General features: G+C 38.5%; 2 protein-coding genes across 4 annotated transcripts; both read left to right on the top strand.

Moving 5' to 3' along the window:
- Window positions 1-3058: 3058 nt before the first annotated feature.
- Window positions 3059-21073, top strand: LOC117245700 (uncharacterized). Of its 3 annotated transcripts, XM_078163958.1 has the most exons (16): window positions 3059-3189; window positions 3384-3428; window positions 3724-3957; window positions 4537-4782; window positions 5320-5451; window positions 6243-6299; window positions 6622-6696; window positions 8414-8479; window positions 8613-8710; window positions 17606-18352; window positions 18451-18645; window positions 18937-19052; window positions 19133-19257; window positions 20309-20464; window positions 20553-20658; window positions 20868-21073. In XM_078163958.1, exons 1-10 carry the CDS (start codon window positions 3159-3161, stop codon window positions 17609-17611), a joined length of 990 nt encoding a protein of 329 aa, XP_078020084.1. In that variant the 5' UTR covers window positions 3059-3158; the 3' UTR covers window positions 17612-18352; window positions 18451-18645; window positions 18937-19052; window positions 19133-19257; window positions 20309-20464; window positions 20553-20658; window positions 20868-21073. The 3 variants fall into 3 exon arrangements, with proteins under 3 accessions (XP_078020084.1, XP_078020082.1, XP_078020083.1); XM_078163956.1 differs by lacking the exons at window positions 17606-18352; window positions 18451-18645; window positions 18937-19052; ... (2 more) ...; window positions 20553-20658; window positions 20868-21073 and adding an exon at window positions 10802-12724; XM_078163957.1 differs by lacking the exons at window positions 17606-18352; window positions 18451-18645; window positions 18937-19052; ... (2 more) ...; window positions 20553-20658; window positions 20868-21073 and adding an exon at window positions 10802-12724 and having other exon boundaries at window positions 8616-8710.
- LOC144459921 (C-type isolectin Sp-CL4-like) lies at window positions 18983-20935 on the top strand. The gene is made up of 4 exons (XM_078164742.1): window positions 18983-19042; window positions 20309-20464; window positions 20553-20658; window positions 20868-20935. The coding sequence occupies exons 1-4, from the start codon at window positions 18983-18985 to the stop codon at window positions 20933-20935; spliced, it is 390 nt and encodes a 129-aa protein (XP_078020868.1).
- Window positions 21074-21586: the final 513 nt, after the last annotated feature.

Consider the following 21586-nt stretch of genomic DNA (forward strand, 5'->3'; position numbering starts at 1 on the left):
TGGCTGTGAAGGACTGACCATCTGAGACTGACCTGAAAGGGGAATAAAAATGTTCAAACACAGATTGATATATTTGATGTATTATAATCAGGCTCAACAGCCAGAAAATGTGTCAAGGTTCAGAGGACTAAGAAACTAGGTGGCTTTATCGATTTAAAGTGCTTGCGGTAGGAAATGAATGTGCCAGGCAATATTGTAATGGGGTTGAGTTTATTGTCTGTAGCTAAAATGTTAAGTTGGATGTCATCTGCATGTAATGACACATAAAGAAACACAATACACAATCAAACCAGAGCTGTGGATGGTGTGTCACAGCAGAGAAAACAAAATAGGTCCCAGAATCGAACCCTGTGGTATCCCGCATTTCACCAGACAACATAGATTCACATCTGAATATAAAATTTAGTTTTACACTTGGATTATTCGTCATTCATCATGAAGACACAAACACAATTCCACATAAATGATCATATTGCTCTGCAACTGCTGGATGTCTAAATGAGAAACTGTTTGCTATTGAGTTCATGATATAAACTTATGAGAGGATGATCTTTTAATGTTGTGTTCACAACATTCACAATATTACAAGTCAAATTTCCAACAGGCACAAATAAAAATATTTATCTATCTACAACAGCCGTGCCATCTAGTGTGCCCATGGAAAACACTCTCCATCTTGGGCAGTCTTCTGCTGACTCAGAGGAGAAAGGGATTGTGTAACAGACAGTTTGAGAGACTCCTCCTCATGAGATATAGTGAATTTACTAACCTACTATAAAGCCATGGTTTTGTGGGCAAGCGATTCAAGTGAGTTTGTGTTTGGCCCATTAAATGCTGTATTGTTTGTTTGTTTTTTTCATTTTAAGTCTGTCATAGTCTATAGTTTAAGCAGCAATTTGAGATTTTGAAGTGTTTAGTGATGTCTTTACCTCTGCAAGGACATGTTAGGAAGAGGACGGCAGCAGTGAAATGGAAAATCATTGTGCAGATGGCATCAAGTCGAGGTTTAGAGGGACCTCCATCCATCATGAGAGGCATCCTAGAGTTTTGAAAGTTAAAATTTGAATTTTAATTCATGCAACACATTTGAGGCACCCTGATATCACTTAAACACGATACTCAGATTGACTGGATTTCCAACAGACACCCTCTTTTGGGTTAGTTTAAGCCACACCACAAGTCCTGTGGTGTCAGTCACATGATCATATGACACATATATTCCGTCTTAGAGTTATCAATAGTGAGTGTTAGTCTCAGTCTTTATTCACTAATATGAAGGGCAGGTATCTAACTTTAAAATAAGAACTTCAGAGCACTGTTGATTTTGCATTAATCATATACGTATATTTTTAAGCGTACCTTTTAGCAGTTCAGGCAGTATCCTCCTTGTTGTCAGTGAAGTAGTGTCATGTTCAAAGTCCTCTAAAATCACATGTGCTCTAGTAAACTGTAATCTGTTAATCTTTAATGAGCAGCAATCTGTGTGTATTGTTAGCTACTGTAACTATACATTTCATCAGCCAGAAACATATAGTACTAACTGAATTTCATCAATTCATCGTGTTTTCTTTACTTGAAGTGCACACTAGGGGGCAGTTCATGTTTTCTTTACCTGAAAGGCATTTAAGGGCGCTTCATCACATTTTCTTCACTTAAAGGGCACTGCATTGTGTTTTTCTCACTTAAAGTGCTCACTAGAGGGCACTGCATGACATTTTCTTCACTCAAAGAGCACTCCAGAGCAGTAGTTACCAACTGGTGGGTCTGGGTCCAAAAGTGGGGCACAGGTCCATTCCAAATGGACCACATGTGAGTAGTAAACATGTCACATTTGTCAAAAACTACTACTACTTGACAGAGACAGCACACTACTTCAATATCATGGCCAAATGCAAGTACGACGCTGAATGTATTAAACTGTGTGGACCCTGAACTAATGACTAAGGAGAAATTTGGACCCTGTTTCCGGACTAGTTGGGAACCACTGCTCTAGAGGGCACTGCATCAAGTTTCTTTACTTGAAGGGCACTTTAAAGGGCACTTCATCATTTGAAGGGCAGCCTAGAGGACACTTTATGATGTTTTATCTACCACTGGGGCATCGAGGGGGCACTTATGCAATGTTACCCTCACATTTTTTGAACATGTTGACGGAGAGGGGGGCTGTCACCCACCAGTGACCAAGACATTTATGGTTTAAAGAAAATGTCTTGACAGTTATTGGTTAGATTGCCAGGATGTTAGACAGTATGCTAGAACACTCGATGAAATAGTGGTAAAAGGCTCTGAGCAGCTCTGCAGACAGGTTGTTCTTTTTCAGTGTATCTAAGAAGTAGAACTGCTGTTGAGCCTTTTTAACCAGGACAGAGGAGTTGATCATCCATGTGAGGTCCTCACTGATATAAGTCCCCAGAAACTTAAAGCTGGTGACCCTGTCCACTTCCTGTCTGCTGATTGTTAGGGAAGAATGGTCCTCACAGTGTCTCCTGAAGTCAATAATGACGTCTTTTGTCTCTGGGGAGGATATATTTTACAAAACTGTGAACATATATTCATGACTCCCAGATGATGAGTCTTAATGACTTGAATGACACCCTGACCGCCCTGTACCAGCACCATGAGGTTAACATTTTTGCTTTACTACAGGCAGTCCCATCAGCCTCAGCTGCACTTTGAATTAAATGCCAATTAGCACGTGCTAGCATGCTAACATGCTGAACTAAGATGGCGAATACAGTTAAAATTATGCCCCCTTAACATCAGCATGTCCTTGTTGGCCTTGGCCTTGTTATTGTGAGCATGTTAGCATGCTGACAATAACATTTAGATCAAAACACTTTTGTGCCTATATATGTCTTACTAAACTGCTAGTGTGGGTGGAAACTCTTCTGCAAGCATCGGTGACACTGAAAAAGTAGTATTACTAATTTTAGTTTTGTATAAGTCTTTGTTCTTTGGCTCCACCCACTGAAATTTAATTTAACCATTGAGGTTATTTCTACCACAACAGCAACTCTGTCTCTGAGACAAAGGTTTTCAGTCTTAAGACCAAATTTAGTGTTGCATCAAGAGCAGAAAAAAGCCACACAGGAAGAGGCCAGTTCTCACCTGCTTCCTATACTTCAGTGTGATGTTCAGTCAGTCAGCAGCAAGACAACATGGAGGTCACAGCTCTCTGCATCACACTGTGTGAGTACTGAGTCTGTTTGATTAAAACTAAATGAGAAAGAAGTTCAGAAATTCTGTGATCTCTTAATGTTTCTGTATCAGTTATGAGATTTAACAGATAATACGTAGACTGTGAGGAGCAGCTGTAGGCAAAAAGCATATGGACTTCATAAGCATGTCTCTGTATGTTTAGCTGTTCTTCTTTGTCTCCTCAGTGATGACTGTGTTGTTCCTGCTGTGTGCACGTGATCAGAAAGTTGGTAAGAACCAGTTAGATGTTCCTTTATGTTTTTAAATCATCAACTGTTGTAACGATACAGTTTCTGCTGGGAGGTGTTTGTGGTAGAGTATGAAAGAAAAGGAGGAAAATATGTTCTGCTGTGACTTTGGTGAGCTGACATTCAATGTATAAGACTTTTTGAAAAAGATAGGATGTTTCCATTACTTTTTATGTGCAGACACATTCATTTGATTTATTTTGGTTCTATTACTGGAGAACTATATTCCAGTAGTTAAGATGTGATTTGAGAGCAAATCTCTTCTTTTTGTTTTCAGATTCAGCAGTTCTTCATATTGAACCAAACAGACTGCAGTTCTTTGAATATGAAACTGTAACTTTCCACTGTGAGGGGCTCAAAGAGGAGGAGCTCTCATGTAAATCTTCTAGCAGTCTGACATCATCAATGTTATCCTGCGCCATTAAAAATGCTTTTCCGGAAGACAATGGAGAGTACTGGTGTGAAGGTAAAGGGGGGAAGAAGAGCAACAGCGTCAACATCACTGTCACTGGTACGTTTGAATTAGCAGCATTTCTCAAACCTCTCCTGGAGTGCCCCATGTCCTTCATGTTTTAGATCTCTCCCTGCCCCAACACTGCTGATTTAAATGATCAACTCATTGTGAAGTCCTGAAGCTGCTTGAAAACAAGCTCATCATTAAAATCAGCTGTGTTGGAGCAGGGAGGCCCTATTTAGACCCGGTACTAACATCTGTGGCAGTGATTGAAACACTTGTGGACAGCCAAGACACAATGCTGATCACACCTGTGCATGTCATGCATCTCCAGATTCAGATTCTGTCCAGTATGATATCAAACAAACTGTTGTACATGTATTTTTCGGGGGATATCGTGAACTGCTCTATGGGAGTATGTTGAACTTTGTTTAACTTGTTTACATTTGTATTTTGTTTAGCCTATGTGTGATCGGATCACCCAAAATGCGTGTTAATTCCAGGTCTAAACAGACTCGCAGAGATCTAAAACACAGGACATGGAGTACCTCAGGGGAGGTTTGCATTAAGACAACATGATTTTGTCATAAATTCATCATCAGTTTCATTTGAGATAAAAATCACGTGTTTTTTCAGCTGGTTCAGTGATCCTGGAGAGTCCTGTCCTCCCTGTAGAAGAAGGCAACAATGTGACTCTGACCTGCAGAAACAAAACGACTTCCTCAAACCTGACAGCTGATTTCTACAAAGATGGCCTCTTCATCAGGAACAGCTCTACAGGAAAGATGCCCATCCACATTGTTTCCAAGTCTGATGAAGGACTTTACAAGTGTCACATCTCTGGAGCTGGAGGATCACCAGAGAGCTGGATGGCTGTCAGAGGTAAGTCACTGCAATGTGATAGAAATTACTGCTGTAGCTCCAAAGACCTGAGGCAAAGTTGTTGAATATGATTCCCTTGTTAAAATACTTTAAGATTACCATCATGCAAAGTTTAAATGGCTGATTTAAATATCTGAAACAAGTGTGCTGATTTTGCAAGATCAACATCTTTTACAGTAGGGGGAGGAACCATGTTATCTTCCCTTCTTTGGATGGTAATGTGTCCACTCTTGGAGGCTGAGAGAGAACAGAATCTGCTTGTGGTTTGGAGCCAACAGGAGGGTCCAACCCAAGCTTCACAGAAGGATGCATTATTATAAGCCTCAGACACATTCTCCTCCGTGTCTCTTTTGCTGTCAAAGAGCTGTGACAAAACCTTTTTGGCAGAAAACCTTTAATTAAAGAAAGAGCATGAAGAGAGAGAGCACTCAGAGTACCAAGGGACATGGTTTACAAGGCTGCTGCCTCTATCAGTGTCCTTACAGGAGCCATATCCCAGCACATTCTAAGTTAAAATGCCTTATATTGTTATTCCAGAAGAGACTACTCCGACCTCATCCAATCCCACCTCCTCCGGTCCTACCGCATGGATTGTTACGACTCTCTTATTGATGGTTCTGCTGTTGGTGGTGGGACTACTTCACCTCTGCAAAGGATATGGGCACAGAGGTACAGATACATCCCTCCAATAACTTTGTATCGTGAAGCACTCATAGTTGTTGTTGTCCTGAAAGGTGCACTTCCCCTTAATGTAATTCTTGAAACGTTTGTGCTTTTACTCTGAAAATGTGTTATTTCTATTTATTTATTTAGTTTATATAGTCGGCTATTTCTACCCATTTTTAAATGAATCTATTCATTATTATATTCAAGATATTCTCATACAAAGGCCTGTATGATTTCCTAAGAAAATGCACACAACAGTTCAAATGTTCCTGTGAATTTAGAGGCCCATAAATGATGTTATGTTCCTGACATAAATTTACATAATTAACGTCAAGTTGTGAAGGTTAAGTTTAGGCAAGTAAAGGAAAAGAAACATGGTGAGGACATACCTTAAAATGACTCAAAGTTCACACGGTTACAAGCGCTGGTCTCCAAGCAAAGTCCTGGAGGAAAGTCCTTTGTTTTGCGGCCCATCCACCACCCCAACCTGCCTCCTAACTGGACTGCTTCCTTCTTTACTCCCATCAGTGCACTGGTCACATGATCACAGCCTTCCAAACGATGTGGGTTATGAACCAATTACAGGCTCATCATTATGTGGGATATGTATGAACTTTGGTGCATTACTTTTCATAGGAAAATGTACCAAGTGTGTAAGAGCACCCTGGATAATTGCAGTCATAAAATAAAGCACAAAATAATAATAATATTTTCTCTATCATGTCTAAAATACCTTCATCTTCTCCTCCTTTTTTCCCTGTTGATGTTGTTATTTTTCCTTTCTTGTACTGCAGTATTGGACTATCTGTCCACAGTGACTCTTCGTTCAAGCTCAGCTGAGAACCAAACAGGTAAGAACACAAACTACGAATCAAGAGCGCTTTCAACAACCCATACAACAAAGCACTTCAAACAAGGCAGCAAATTAAATGATACAATTTAATATCAAGTATTAAATGCCAATGTCAATAACCTATTTAACCACAGAGTGGGTTTGAAAAAACTAAAGTGAAATCATCCTGTCTGGTGTCATTACTGTTGATAATTGTTATGTCAGTTGTGATATGAAAACAAAATAGGTAACAGGCAACATGAATTTCCTGTTTGTATTCTGTCTAGGTATTTGTCCGTCTACAGTATCTGCTATGTGAAGTGCTATGTTATTTGTTTCAGTCTCTGTAGAGGCCAGTGCAGCTGATGAGGACAAAGTGATGTATGCTGCTGTAACAAAAAACAGGAAGAAGAAAGGTACTTCAAAAGACATTGTTATTTTTCCTTTATGTCTTACTTGACACACTTTTATACCTCATGTCAAATACCTGCCACAGCAAGCAGTATCTACATTGTATATTTAGTTTAGTGAAAAGCTCAGTTTCGTTTTAGAATGTATCAACTGGTTTACAAAGTCACTGCCTCACCCTTTAGTACTAATAAGAGTTGTAGTGCAAAAATATGACTATGGTGTAACAAGCGTTAAAAGTTTCATTATAATTATACAGTAAAAATGTTTGCCATTGTCTCAGTCTTTGTGAGATGCTGGGTGCTGGTGATAAATGTGTATGTGCTGGTGGTAATTTGAGCTTCCTGGTTTCAAACCACAAAAGACAACCACAGAGAAAACAAGGGCCCCTCAGTGTATGTGGAGTAGAGGTTATGAGTTGGCTTTACACAGAACAAAATGGTCATCTATACCTATAACTTTAGACTTGCATTCAATTTAAAGTTAACATTTCTGTAATATTACACGTTTTCTCTTGTTTGCTCAAGTTTGGGAACGTTTGAGATTTAACAGTATAAACATTTCAGTTTACAAGCAATAATCACAGCCATAACACAGCAGCCCAGGCACGAGAGGATTATGTTGGCATTGTGCATTTCTGCAAACCACGAAAACGATACATTTGTTCATTTCATACACATCATATCAACGTCTTTAATGTCATGCAGTATGTGAGCTGACTTTTTCATCCTGAGGTGAAGGCAACTGTGGATGTTGTGACACCGAGGTGAGACACCTCCAAGCTGCAGACCACTGTTTGAGACCAACAAATAACAAAGCTGGTTGTATTTTAGTGAGTCATTGCAGCCTTTTCAGCAGCTTTTTTACCACCAAATGTGGGTCTTTTTGTTGTTGTGTTTCCAGGGGTGATACTGCCAAAAAAGGCAGTTATTTTTTACAGTGGAATCACTGCATTTCCAGCTGGGATAGTGCTATGAAAAGTGGTTGTTTTTACTGAAAAATCATAATGAGAGAGGAGAAGTACAAAGCACTGGCCGAATTCAACCATTGGGTTTGTGGATATTTCAATTAACATATAAATTTGGGTGTCATCTGCATAAAATGGGAAAACAAAATCCTAGTAATGAGAAAAAATACAATCAGAGCACAGCAAAAGCAAAATAAGATCCAGAATTGAGCCCTGGGGTACCCCACAAGACAGAGAAGTGCAAGATGAGTAAGGTCCAAGACTGATAATATTGAATGAATTTTAAAGGAATATTCTGATTTTTTTTTTTTTAATTTGCTTTCTTCCTGAGTTTGATTGATACCTTTCACATATCTGTGTTTTAAGCATGAAGCTGGAACGAGGACGTGATGTTGGCATAATGCTTAGTATAACCAAGAACACAAAGCTAAGCCAATGTAAGCTAATAAAAGCCAACCAAAGACTTCAGGAAGTCCACATTTTGAATTTTTATGATTTTGTTTGTGTATGAATAAAACAAACAAGATATAGATAATCTAAGATAATTTCCTCCTGGTTCCAGATCAGTACTTAACACTAAGGTAACTCAAGACGGTAAATACCCACATTTCCCAAAATGTGAAACTAGTCCGGATACAATGAAAACCATTCAAGGGAACAAACACAATTTCTAGCTTAAGTCTGAAATGATCCACAGCATCATCACAGATGTAAATATATCCATTCATCAGCTGCCTAACACTGTCTCTCTCCGTCAGATGAGGATACATCGGTGTCTACACCCATTTACTACACCTTGGGCCCGGATGATACTGAACAACTGGGTGAGACATAACTGATGTTGGGATTAAACCAATATCAGAGACAACACCAATTCTGTAAAGAAAAAAGTCACTGAATGTTCTAGTAAGTCAATATTTTACCAACATACTGACATCATTTTATTTGTTTTCAAAGCAGAACCAGGAGTATCCACCATCACAGCAATTTCTGTTCCCTCAGCAGGTGCCAACCCATCTTTAATGAGGATTGCCTTATATTCTACAGTCCAGCTGGTAAGACTTCTCTTTCACATTCATAGCATACTGTATGGGATGGATGTAGAGGTTGGAAAGATTCCTATATTTACAACTTACATCATTGGAAAACTTATGATGCAAATTTGGTCGTATATGAGGGTTGTAAAATACTGTACCTTGATTGTGTAAAACTACAACATATATGAATTTAGGTTTGATTCAATTTTAAATAAGAAACTTTGCTGGAAATAGGCAGCCATGCCTGTCTGAATTTCAGGCAAGTTGAATTAATTTGCAGTTTTCAAAGCTCCAGAGATGTAATCATGACTCAGATTCTGATGTGAACTCTGTTTACAAGTCAGAAACTCCCATTTGCCAGAAGAAAATGTGGCATTATATGTTTCTGCAGACCATAAATATGTTACATTTGCACATTTCTCACATATTATATCAACGACGGTGTGTTTAAGTGAATCTGTGTCATGTTGAGGTGGAGGGGATGGTGGATGGTGTGTCACCTGCCAGACCCCTGCCAACCTGCAGACCGCTGTTTAAGACCAACAAACAATGAACCTGGTTGTGATTTAGTGAGTCAGAGTGCTTCCAGCTGCTTTTTATGCACCAAAATAGGGTGTTTTGTTGCAATTTGTTGCTGTTTTTCCAGCAGAGATAGTGCTAAGAAAAGAATTTTGTTTGTTACAAAGATATTGCTGCATTTTCTGCCCGGATTGTGCCCAAAAATGGGCATTTTAAGCCAAAGACATGGTCTTTTCCTAATTTTAGCTAAGTTGTTTTTGCACCTAAACCTAACCATACATCAACTACAGTGTTGTTAAAATGTGAAGTTTCTATGAATCTAATACATAATGTGCATACGTAACATATCCATGGTTTGCAAAAGTATCAAATATTTTTTTCTGGTGATTAGGTTGGAATTTTATAAATGTAGTAAACTTAAATATAACCTGAATGCGGCCCCAATTCCAGCAGCATTCCCGTATACATATTTGTCACAACTTTAATTTTCAAGCTTTTCAAAATGAGAAGACTAATGTGTCGTATACAAAATGTTTCACAATAATTTGGGAATTTTATTATAAAATCAATATTTCTAAATGTAACCAGTCCCATGAGGTCAGTAACAGGGTAAGCATGGAGTTATGAAAGCCATTTAAACCTTATAAAGTATTTTTTATCTTTGTGCACTTTATGCATGCACACACATGCGCAGGGACGCTCACACCAGGCAATACTGGGGCCCATGGGACGGGGGTCCCCATACAGAGAGTGGTTGGAGGGCTTGCTCTCTCTGGGGCAGAGAACAGAGAATGAGGTTGTCCTCCCTCTTGCTATGACTGATTGTTCAGTTTGGAGATGTCTGCGCCATGACAACATTGATGTTGACATATGTTAGCTACAGTTAGCTCTGACATAGTGACGCCCAAAACCAACTGCCCATATTTCCAGTATGACAAATGGACAAATGTCATTTCTGGCATAGTTATGTAAAAGGCACAGGAGAGTTCTGCTTTGTGACATTAATGTGTAGAACACAGCATGGACGTGCACATGCACTTTTTTTTTTTTTTTGCCTGCATTCACACTGAATGGGAAGTTAAGGTACTGCTGTTCTCCCAATTATTTTTATACTCAGTGATGCGCAACGGCTATATTTCTCATGGTAACATCAAAACTATTAAATACACAAGTGAAGTGTAGAATTCCAAAGAAAAACAATTATATCACTAATAAAAGTTTATATCAGGAAATATTATTGGTTTAGAAAATGTAATTTACAAAGGAGACAGGGAAAGAACTGCCTACCTTGGCTACCTGATGGCACGTCACTGAAAGTAACCTAAATATAATCATCACCTTTTAGTTTGGAAAAAGCTTTATAGTCAAATTTGTGTCATGAACCTACTCATTTCATTCAGTTATTTCAGTGAGAAAAGTTTTTTGGTTTATCTTTAATTTTTCTGATTTTATTAATGACAATTTCAAGTCTTGAAAAAAAAAAGTCTTTAAATGTTTTATATTTTTTAATTTAAAATGTCTGCACCACCCTGACATACTTTGTGTACATGTTGTTTCTGTTTGTTCTGTGTTGTTGGATGTGTCTTACAGCCTGCTGAGTGACTGCTAATTAAAGGCGGAGCTTAAAAAGGTGTGTTCATGGTTTCACACAGTGCAGAGTGCAGAGTGACAACAAGGAACTAACACATCCCCCATATGTTACTGTATCAGTGTTCATTTTAGCAGCTAAGTTTAGCCTCAGTCTTGAGACAAAAATGCTTATATGTTTTAAGTCATTTTTATCTTTAATGGTTTTAGTCGACAAACATTTTAGTGAATTTTTCAGTTTATTTTTCTATTTAAACTTATTCAATTAGGCTAATACATGAATCATAAATCAGACTCAAGGTGACAGGTTGTATAAAATAATGTGTGTGTCATGTCTCCAGCAGTGTGTGACAGGTTTAAGGGCTGATTTACGAACACACACTTACTGTTAATCATTTGAAAAGCTCAACATCTCTCTATTTATGCTCTCAACAAATAACTAATGTGAGCCAACTAGGATTTGTCCCCAAGTTCACTGTAAACTCTGACTTATCCATGTGACTGTTAAGAAGCAGAAACATAACTTCTTTCTTCATCTGCAACATGTTAGTCTGGAGGTTTAAACTTCAAACTAAACCTTCCAAATGATCTGAGTTCACACTGTTAACACATATAAATTAGCCTTTGTGCCTGTATGCAGCAATCAAATGCTGACCTTCTCTAGACAGTGCAGAACTGAGTGGAGACGTGCAGGGAAGAGATTTGAAGACAGATGGCTGGCTGCTTGCTCTGCTGCCATTCAGCGGCTAACAAGCAGTTAGTTAGCTGCTAACAGCCACCGCTGCAACTAACAGACTCCACAAATCCATTCAGCAGCTCCACCACACACGGCTGATTATTTACTGCTGAATTTCAGCTCACAACTCGCACCAATGGCTGACGCTGCTCCTGGTGCAGACTATTTACTGGAGTTTAGCAGCCTGTTGGCGCTCCGAGCTCATACTACTCATGTGACATTAGCGTGGCAGTTGTTGAGCAATCTGTTCTCCTCTCCTCACATTTTAGATGTAAGTTAGTCCACCACTGACATTTTCACCCTGTCTTGTCTCATCAACAAATATGAAACACTGATTTTGTCATAGCTTTTATTATCAAGATCTATTTTTAGCTTGTCAGGTTCTTGTCTCTGTCACCGCAAACAAAAGGTTTTTGAATTATTTTTGTCATAGTTTTTGTTAATGAAATTAGCACTGTACTGTATTACAAATTAGTATTATATATTTCTGTACAAATAATGTATAAATAAAGCAAAATAATGGAGGAACAAACTGAGTTGAGAGACAATGCAGTTTCTTTAATAAGCATGTTGATAAAAATGGTGCGGCTTGTGTACAGTACATTCACTTAGATAGGACAGCCATCTGAACATTTTTATTATCAGTTAACATTGTGTTCATATTTTAATAACAGTGTACTTTAATCAGCTGGAATGATATGGTTGTAAGTTCATGTGAAGCTCAAAGCATTTTAACATGGACTTATGTTGTCATGCAGTCGTCTGAATTTCTGTGTCTGTTTTTAAAGAGTATCAGTTCATTATGGTCTGACAGTTAAACCAACTCGCTCCATCTCTGCGTGAGAACTCTGTTCACAGGAACTGGTCTGTTGCAGCTTTCAAATGCACTCGCTGTGGTCAGCTGCTATCTTAACGGTGTCATTTTTATCTGAAGCACAGTTTGTGGTTAACAGTGTACTATCTTCACAATCTTGAGAAAAGGTTACTGACTGACTCATTTTGACCGGGCTGATAGATGTACAGATGTATTAACAGAATCTATTCTTGCATTAATGGTTGAAGGGTTTAAGCTGCATGTGCCTCGGTTAAGAGATGAATCATTTCACCATGTAAGTATTGTACAAATTATAGCAAAGCCTCTTCAATTTCGGCCCAGCCAACCTGATAGTGGTGCAGTGGAGTTTATTGGCTTGTGGAAAACTGTCAGTGAATAGGGTTATTCCCATGCCTCCCTCAGGCTCAGTTGTGCCTTTCCCTTTAGACGTGTCAGTGTTTGTTTAGATAGTTGTTGTGCTGTGGTCCAGTATTAGTATTACAGTATTACATTTTGAATGATTGCTCAATGTTTTGGCAAACATCACACAAGTTGACGCAAGCACACATTTTCCAGAGAAAAGCAGCAGACTGGCAATTATTGTTGATCTCATCGCCAGTGTGTATACACGCTGTCCCTAAAATGATTAATAATATCACTACCATCATTGAAAAACAGCAGAAGTGGTAGCAATGCTTCATGTGTGTGTGTGTGTGTGTGTGTGTGTATATGTATGCATTTCTATAGTACATGTGTGTATATCTTACTTTATAATGACGAAAACTCTGTGTCTGTTCCACGTTTTTCTCCTCACTGACTTGGTCACAGAGATGCCTCTCCTCATGAGGAACACATTTGCCTCAAGAACCCATAACTTCTGCTTATATAGATTTTCTGCCATTTTGAATTTTTTGAAAAACACTTCAAATGGATCTCTTCCTAGGAAGTTTGAGCGATCTGCATGAAACTGGGTGAACATAATCTAGGGACCAATATCTAAAGTTCCCTCTTGGCAAAAGTTGGAAAACTTACTAAAACTGAGCTTCTATAAGGCAATGAATATTGCGGAGGGCGTGGCTCATCACATAAAGGTGTATAACATCTCAAGGGTTTCACCCATCACCACGCAACTTTGTAGGCATATGACCACACATTATCTGAGGGGACCCCTCCATTATTGACCCCATCAAACAAAATGGGGGCGCTAGAGAGCTCATTTCTTATCTAGGCCTAACCGCCATATGGATTTTTACTAAACTTGGTAAATATGTAGAACAGGACGCCTCAAGGTGACTGGAGAAATTTAACTCTAATTGGCAACTGGGTGGCGCTATAACAACAGAAAAATGCTTCAAAATGGCTAAAATGCGACCGATCGCTGTGGCTCCCCCTGTGGACCAATGTTGTTGTTTCTTCTTTCTAATTTTTGGTATGACTAAGTCATGATATGGTATGCTGTACATAAACATGGAAACTGTCAGTGTGTCATTCTGTCAGTCAGTCATTCTACCAGTGCGCCCCACTTTTAAGTCAATACAACATATAAACACTTTAACTATCTGCCTTTCAACGTGCTACCTCAACTACTAATGTACAGTTTTAGCCCACTAACTATCCCACTATTGGCAATGGTACTACTGTACTTTCAATAAAGAAAACGTACTATCAAATTCACAAAACTCTGTCTGAATACATTGCTCTTCTTAATGGCTTCAGTTGACTATTTCATCTGCAATTTCCTATGACCTGTATCCCAAACACACACCATGTCAAACTGTACGTCGGCAACTGTGCACTCAATGGGTATGGACTAGTATTTATATATATAAACATATCTATTTAAGTATATTAACTTTTACAATGTAATAGTTGTGCAATGAAATGTTCCATATCAGTGTCTTGGTATTATATGTGATGCTGTTGGATTAATATGACTGCTGTGAAGGCTGTGATTACGTGATCAATGTGCTGATGAGGGTAAACAAGGAAGTAATATGAAGAGTGAAAGTCCATGTAAGGAGGAAGGCTGGGGTGGTGGATGGGTCAAACAAACATAGGACTTTCCGCCAGGACACTGGCATTTGGAACCATATGAAACCAAAGAACTTTGTCCATAACATTTGAATAAAGTCCATAATGATTAAATGTCACGCTGCTAGGTTGCTAACGTCAGCACACGTAACGTATGCTAACGTTATATTACACAGATACAGTCTATTATCTCCCTATTACTCTAATCTTTCCTGCTTATCGCTCAAACAAATGATTAATTTCTAAATTAATATGGGTACTCATTTAAGATACCTTCATCAGTTACCGGAGGCCACTGTCTAACATCATCAGTCCAGCTATTCATGATGCTGTCATTGTAGAGAGTCAGTTCACAATGACAGCATAATGAATTGATGACTGACACGTCACCGCAGCAATGGCGCCGCCGCAAGATGGCGGCATACACAAATCGCTCACCGAATTCGTCAGTACTATTCAGATGGAGGAACACCAGCATCCTCCAGTTCAGCTTCATATCAAACCTGGGGCTACATGGCCTAACCATATATAACACACTTACTTTTTCATTCGTTTTTCTTCTTATTTTTCATCTTCTTCTTACTTTTCTCTCTTCGTCTTCTTCTTCTTCTTTCACATAAAAAACATGTGCATCAGCAAAAATAGTCCCCGGTAATTCACTTCTGTTGTGGCTTTTTTATTTGCATTGTTGCTTTTTTTTATATGCGTCATTGCTTTTTTTTTTATTTGCATCGCAACGTTTCTTTTTATTTGGAGCTATGGTGGGTCTCAGCCACCGTAATGCCACGATATATTCATAGCATATTACCGTTATATACAACTATGATAAAAACTCTGATGTATCACATGCAAAGTAAGTCATTATACCATCAAAGACTTCTATAAGATCCATGCAAAAATATGAACGTAAGTCTATTCCCACTAGAGACAAAAAGAAATATTATAAATGACAAAAACAGAAATGGCTGCAGCAAGTCCAATGTTGACTTGGACTCAATGATGAACTGATTAGTTTTTGGTGGTCAAAGGGCAAAGGTCAGTTTGACCTGGCATCTGTCTCTTTCGCAGGAACGCAATATCTTTCACTTTGCATGGTAGAGTCTTCACTTGCATATATAAATGCAAAGACAACCTTCTCCTACCCCTGCAAAGTAGTGAGTGTGCACACTTATAAATTCCAATATCATGTGATTTCAAACTGCTTCAAAAGGCTGAGAATCTCATAGTTTAGACAGAATATATAGCTTGTCACCAGCATAAACGATTCCAACATTATTGTCTTTTTTTGGACAACACAGATCAGATCAGAATCTTTTATTCACCCTGCATACCTATTAAATTAAACCAATTAACCAGTTGGCTACAAATTAACAATAACATCAGTAAAAGAATATTGATGAATCCCAGATTTCTACTAAATTGTTTGTATGCAGCATTGAGGCACAAAGTTGTCCTTATGTACCCTTTGTTGATGTCCTTACGTACCCTTTGAGAAAAAGATGCTATGAGCTGTCAACAATTAACCATCTTGTCACATCAATTTTAGGACACATTCTCCACGCTTCAAAGATTCAACATTCAAATCAATAAGTTAGGCTTTAAATTAGTAATTTCAGGTGGCAGTGAAAAATAAATTGTCAGATTAATAAGACTATAGCTGTTATTTCAATGTGTAAATTTACATACACATTTTTTTAAGGGTGGGGATGCCAAACTTGAGTCAACAGACTGAAGTCCCTGAGGGAACTTTTGAATAATCCTTTGGTTCATGTAAGCTTTGAGGTTATAACCTTAGTATAAATACTAAGGTTTTATGCAAAAGTTCCCTCAGGGACTTAAGTCTGTTGACTCAAGTTTGGCACCCCCACTCTCCAACTTTAAATATTCAGTGTTGTTGAAGCTAACCTTCTTTAAGGTGAACTCCCTCCTGTGTGTGAATGTGCTCCTGACAAATAAAGTGAAGAAGTCAAATGTTCATTTAACATTTGAATATTGTGTTGAGATGAGGTCAGTCTAACATTGCAAGGTGAAGCGATTTAGTTACTTGACAAAAAATATAGAACTCTATTTTCCCAGTTTGTTCTCGTAAATTTCTGATTCTAATTTCCAAAAATTTTTGCTTTTTTTTTTCTCACAAATTTGTGACTTTGTAATCTCAGTGAATATTCAAGTTTATCCTGCTAATTGTAAGACTTAAGGAAATTCAGAGTTTTTCTTTTAACCATGAATATCTCTACCATACGGTGGCCGAGACACACCATCGCTGCAAATAAAAAAAACGCTGCAAATAAAAAGAAACGCCATGATGCAAATAAAAAAAGCAATGACGCAAATAAAAAAAAGCAACAATGCAAATAAAAAAGCCACAGTGGAACTCTCTACAATGACAGCATCATGAATAGCTGGACTGATGATGTTAGACAGTGGCCTCCGGTAACTGATGAAGGTATCTTAAATGAGTACCCATATTAATTTATAAATTAATCATTTGTTTGAGCGATAAGCAGGAAAGATTAGAGTAATAGGGAGATAATAGACTGTATCATTAAACACTGTGTAATATAACGTTAGCATACGTTACGTGTGCTGACGTTAGCAAGCTAGCAGCGTGACATTTAATCATTATGGACAGGCTACGTGACTAAAAACAACAACACGTGTTTGTGTTTTGTTTTAGGTATTCAAGAATATTTTATTGATTGCCTGGCCTCCGATGACCAGAAAAACGGCAATTACAGGTCTCTGATTGAGGGTCAAAATTACCTGAGCTCCAGATGGGTCAGGCAAATTTTACACTGCCTTTTAGACAACCACGTAGCCTGTCCATAATGATTAAATGTCACGCTGCTAGCTTGCAAACGTCAAGAATTAATAAAAAAAAATTAATTAATAAAAAAATAAATAAATAAGTAAAATAAATACAATGAATAGACTAAAAAATAAAATAAATACGAATGAATAAAATAAAAAGAATAATGAAGAGAGAATGCTAAAAAATTATAATTTTGTAACATAATTTTAAAATATATTAATATATATATAGTAATATTATAATTGTTGTAGTTTTTCCCCTATCTTTTTTTTTTTAAATCTAAGTATTTTCTAAATATTCTTATATTAATGATTATTATTATTTTGTAACTATAATTATTATTATTATTATAGCCTTGGTCCAGACCCTGTCTCCATCTTTGTGATGAGCCTGTGTCCTTTTTGCCTGTTCCAGATTTGACTCCACAAGAGCTTGGACATTTTTTAGAGCACGTGGGACCAGGGAAGACTGCTCAAGGGTGCTCACATATGGTCCCTTCAAAGACCCTCTGAGCAGCAGCTCTGTGGTGCAGCCAGAGGCTTCACTGACCGCAGAGCTCAGGCCAAATCACAACTCTCGATTCCAACTTACGCTTCTCACCAATACAAGAAGCTATCACCTTGCTACATAACCTTGAGGACAGTCCAGAAAATATTTAAAAGACTTAATAATTGTATGTATTGAGAGAATATTGTTGCTGCAAGCACGCTGAAAGTGACAGTTTTAACATCAGACAGTTTTGATTTTTTTTTCAACAAGTCTGAGGAAGATCCTGCGTGCTCGAAATGTCACGAATGACAAATTAAAAAAAATATAAAGAAATGGGAGCTCTATTTGGTGCGCGGATCATCTTTTTCTTTTTCATCTTCACTTGAGTTTTTTGATCCAGCACCCAAATGAAATTTTATTTGGGATGTGCATCTCACCACCTCTTTTTATGATTTCTTTTCTTACCCACAAAAAAGAGTGTGTTTTTCTTGAGGCATACGACAACGCCTTCATTCCATGTTTGTTCTTATAATTAATCATGTGAAGCCAAGCCAGTGTTGACACTGGTAGAACACTGCTGCCCACAGGCCATGAGTGGTGAGTTTATCAGTGAGAGGAAGAGCCACCTGACAGACAGACGGAGGAGCAACTAGAAACCAGAGGACATCTGTGGTGAGTTTCTTCTCTCTGTATGTTTTAGGATATCAGAAGAGTTGATGCAATGCAAAATATGACCTGAATTATTTTATAGCTCATTTTCACATTGACAGACAGCTACTGCAAAGACCTGAGGATTGGTTTGATGTGATCAAGTTTCCTTTTTCCAACTCAAATCTGGCCTCAGCATTTTGAATAAGATGTGATCAGCCAGCAGGATTTTAAAGACGGCGGGTAAGGAGGGTAATGCAATAGTCACTGACTGAAGATGAAGAGTGTCTCCACACACTATATCAGCCTTTCTTGAGGTACAATTCCCACGAGACACAGAGAAATAAAGTTTCTTTGGGTAACAAGCAAACCAAATTAGCACTGAGACACATTTCTGCCTGAATGTAGTTGTTAGAGTGTTATCAGCTATGTAGAACTAAAACTTCAGATCTTGTTTGCACAAAATAAATTGTGGTTTTATAGGGAGTTATGTGCCAGACTGTTTCCATTACTCTGCTTGTCATCATGAGCAGAAACTCCAGGAAGTGACTGTACCTGGTCAAGAAACAGTCTGGCAAATATTTACACTTTGAACTTCATCTTTACAGGTGATATTTCTGCTGTGGATCACTGAGAGTTATTGAGGCCTGAGCCATGCGTCTAGCTGTGGTAACTGCTGTCCTGCTGTTGGTGTGCATCCTGGACACTGTGACAGTCAGATTTAGCAAGTACCATGCCATTGTCACCATATTACTGAACTGAAACCCAGGAGAGTTGTTGATTAAAGTACTTGTCTTCCATAAGGGTTTTATCCTGCCATTCAATGTAAATCCTATCCTGACAAGCCATGCGGTGGAGGATGGAGCCGCATTGGTGCGAAACACTGTGCTAAATTCTTCAGGAGTGAAAAAACTTTCAATGATGCACAGGTGATGCGCACGTGCACACACACACACACACACACACACACACACACACACACGCAATTAAAGCGAGGACACAATATACCACAACTACTACTAATAACAATTATTATTATTAGTAGTATTATTATTACAAACTTTATTTATCTAGCACCGTTCATACAAGAAATACAGCACAAAGTGCTTTACAATGAGGGCAGTATAAGCACCGAGTGCTTCACATGAAAACAGACATAACGAAACAGATCTAAATTCATAAAAAATCAAAAGAGGAAATAAATCATGACATCATAAAATGAATTGTAAATCCCATAAATCATAAAATAAAATAAGATGTGTTCCTTAACTCTGGGGTGTAATTAACAAAGGCCACATCCTCAAATTTTCTTTCAGCTATTTCTGGGAACCTCCCATAAACCAACACTGGATGATCACAGTTTTCTTGGAGGCAAATAGTTAATTGAGTCAGCAACGTAGCCTGGTCCTAGAGCTTTACAGCTTTGGAGAGGAGGAGCTTAAAATGGCAACAGAAAGTCAGTGCAGAGCAGCAGAGCATCATTAAATACACAAAAATATGTATGGGGGTATTAAATAGAATTATTATCACAGATGAAAGAGGTGCCTTAAGGGAGGGCGTCATCACACCCTGATTGGTCCAGAGGGGAAATGCACCAAGCTGCTCTCCATTCTTAATCAGGAGTCAGTGCCCACACCCTGCGCAACAGGTGGACCTGAATTACCGTCCAGGGAGACTGCGACATTCAGCCAAAAGTGAACTTTAAAAAACAGTACGTACCAAACAGTGAGGGATTGCTACAACCCCACCAGGAATGAAAATCCAGTGTAATTTGAACCCTTTGTTGAACAGAGATCGCCATCTAGTGGGCCTATAAAATAAAGAAAATGGCTCATGAGGCTGTCACTTCTTCTACAGTAACTCAGCACACACAGGCATCAGCAGAAAAAAAAAGATAGTAAATGTATCCTCATCTTGTGCATACAGTTAAGATAAAGTGCTGGTGAAGACTCACACTTCTCACCTTTCTGTTGAATTCAGGACTACTGCCGCAACAGCCAGGGGGGTCATCTGCTTTCAATCCACAATGAGGCTGAGATGATGAACGTGTATTGTTTGATCTCACGTGCCAGGCGTTATCTTCGCAATTCTTTTTGGATTGGACTCAGAAAAACAGGGAACCAACGCGTGGGCTGGGTACGTAACCTCACTGATGGATGATACTCTATGATACATAGAGGAGTGTGTGTGTCACATCACTGATCCTCATCTTTGTGTTTTTCAGAGGTTTGGATACACTGATGGATCTGAATTCAAGTACACTGGGTGGTATCGTGGTGAGCCAAACAACAGCGATGGAAAGGAGCACTGCGTCGAGTCGAACTATAAAAGTAAGGAAAAATAGAGGAGAAAGAAAGATTGTAGTTTTAAGAATGAATGGACGCCAAAAAGTTATTAGTGAATCTGAAGAACATTGGGCCTCGTGCAAGAACCAACTGTCTGTGAATGCTGACATTGTGTTTAATGAACCACTGAAATAATGGTTTCCACTTCAACTCCTGATGTCACTGAATGTGATGTTTTCTGTTGTGTTTTCCAGACTGGGGATACTGGAATGATACACGCTGCTCAGACAAGAAATACTTTGTGTGCACCAAGAATATGTGATCATCAGCTGATTTCACATTTTCAGTCAGTGTCAACATCGACAGCTGATCAGCTGTCTTGCAGTGGGACCAGTTTGTTTCATGATAACACTGCAAACACAAGCTTTTAAATTTACTGCAGTAAACGCTTCAGCATTCATGTTCCAGTGTCTCATTTATTTATGGTTATGATTAGCAATATCAGTGTGGAAATGTTTAAGCTCTTCCAGATGCATTTCTTTTAAACATCTAAGAAAGATTCTGCAACAGATTTGATAGTGACAGCGATCTGTGTGCACTAATGTCTTTATGAGATATGACTTATTATCTACTATGTGTGTGTGTTCTGAGCCGCATACTTTTTCTTTTAACTTTTAGAAGGTTCTGCAGCTGCGTTTCAAATCAAATCAAACTTTATTTATATAGCGCTTGTCATACATTAAAAATGCAACACAAAGTGCTTCACAAAATAAAAACATACAACAAAAATACTACAAATATTGAAAACCAGCCCCTCCCACCCCCACATATGAACACACACACACACACTGAGGCACCAGGTGAGGAAAAATCCACCTATGGGGAGCCATCCACACCGAGAATTGTCACAGACTACGGCCACAGGGAGCGCCGCCACAGAGACCACCCTGACCCAGATAGACTGGGGTAGACT

This window comes from Epinephelus lanceolatus, chromosome 22 (genome assembly GCF_041903045.1).
Source record: "Epinephelus lanceolatus isolate andai-2023 chromosome 22, ASM4190304v1, whole genome shotgun sequence".
In the NCBI taxonomy this organism is placed as follows: domain Eukaryota; kingdom Metazoa; phylum Chordata; class Actinopteri; order Perciformes; family Serranidae; genus Epinephelus; species Epinephelus lanceolatus.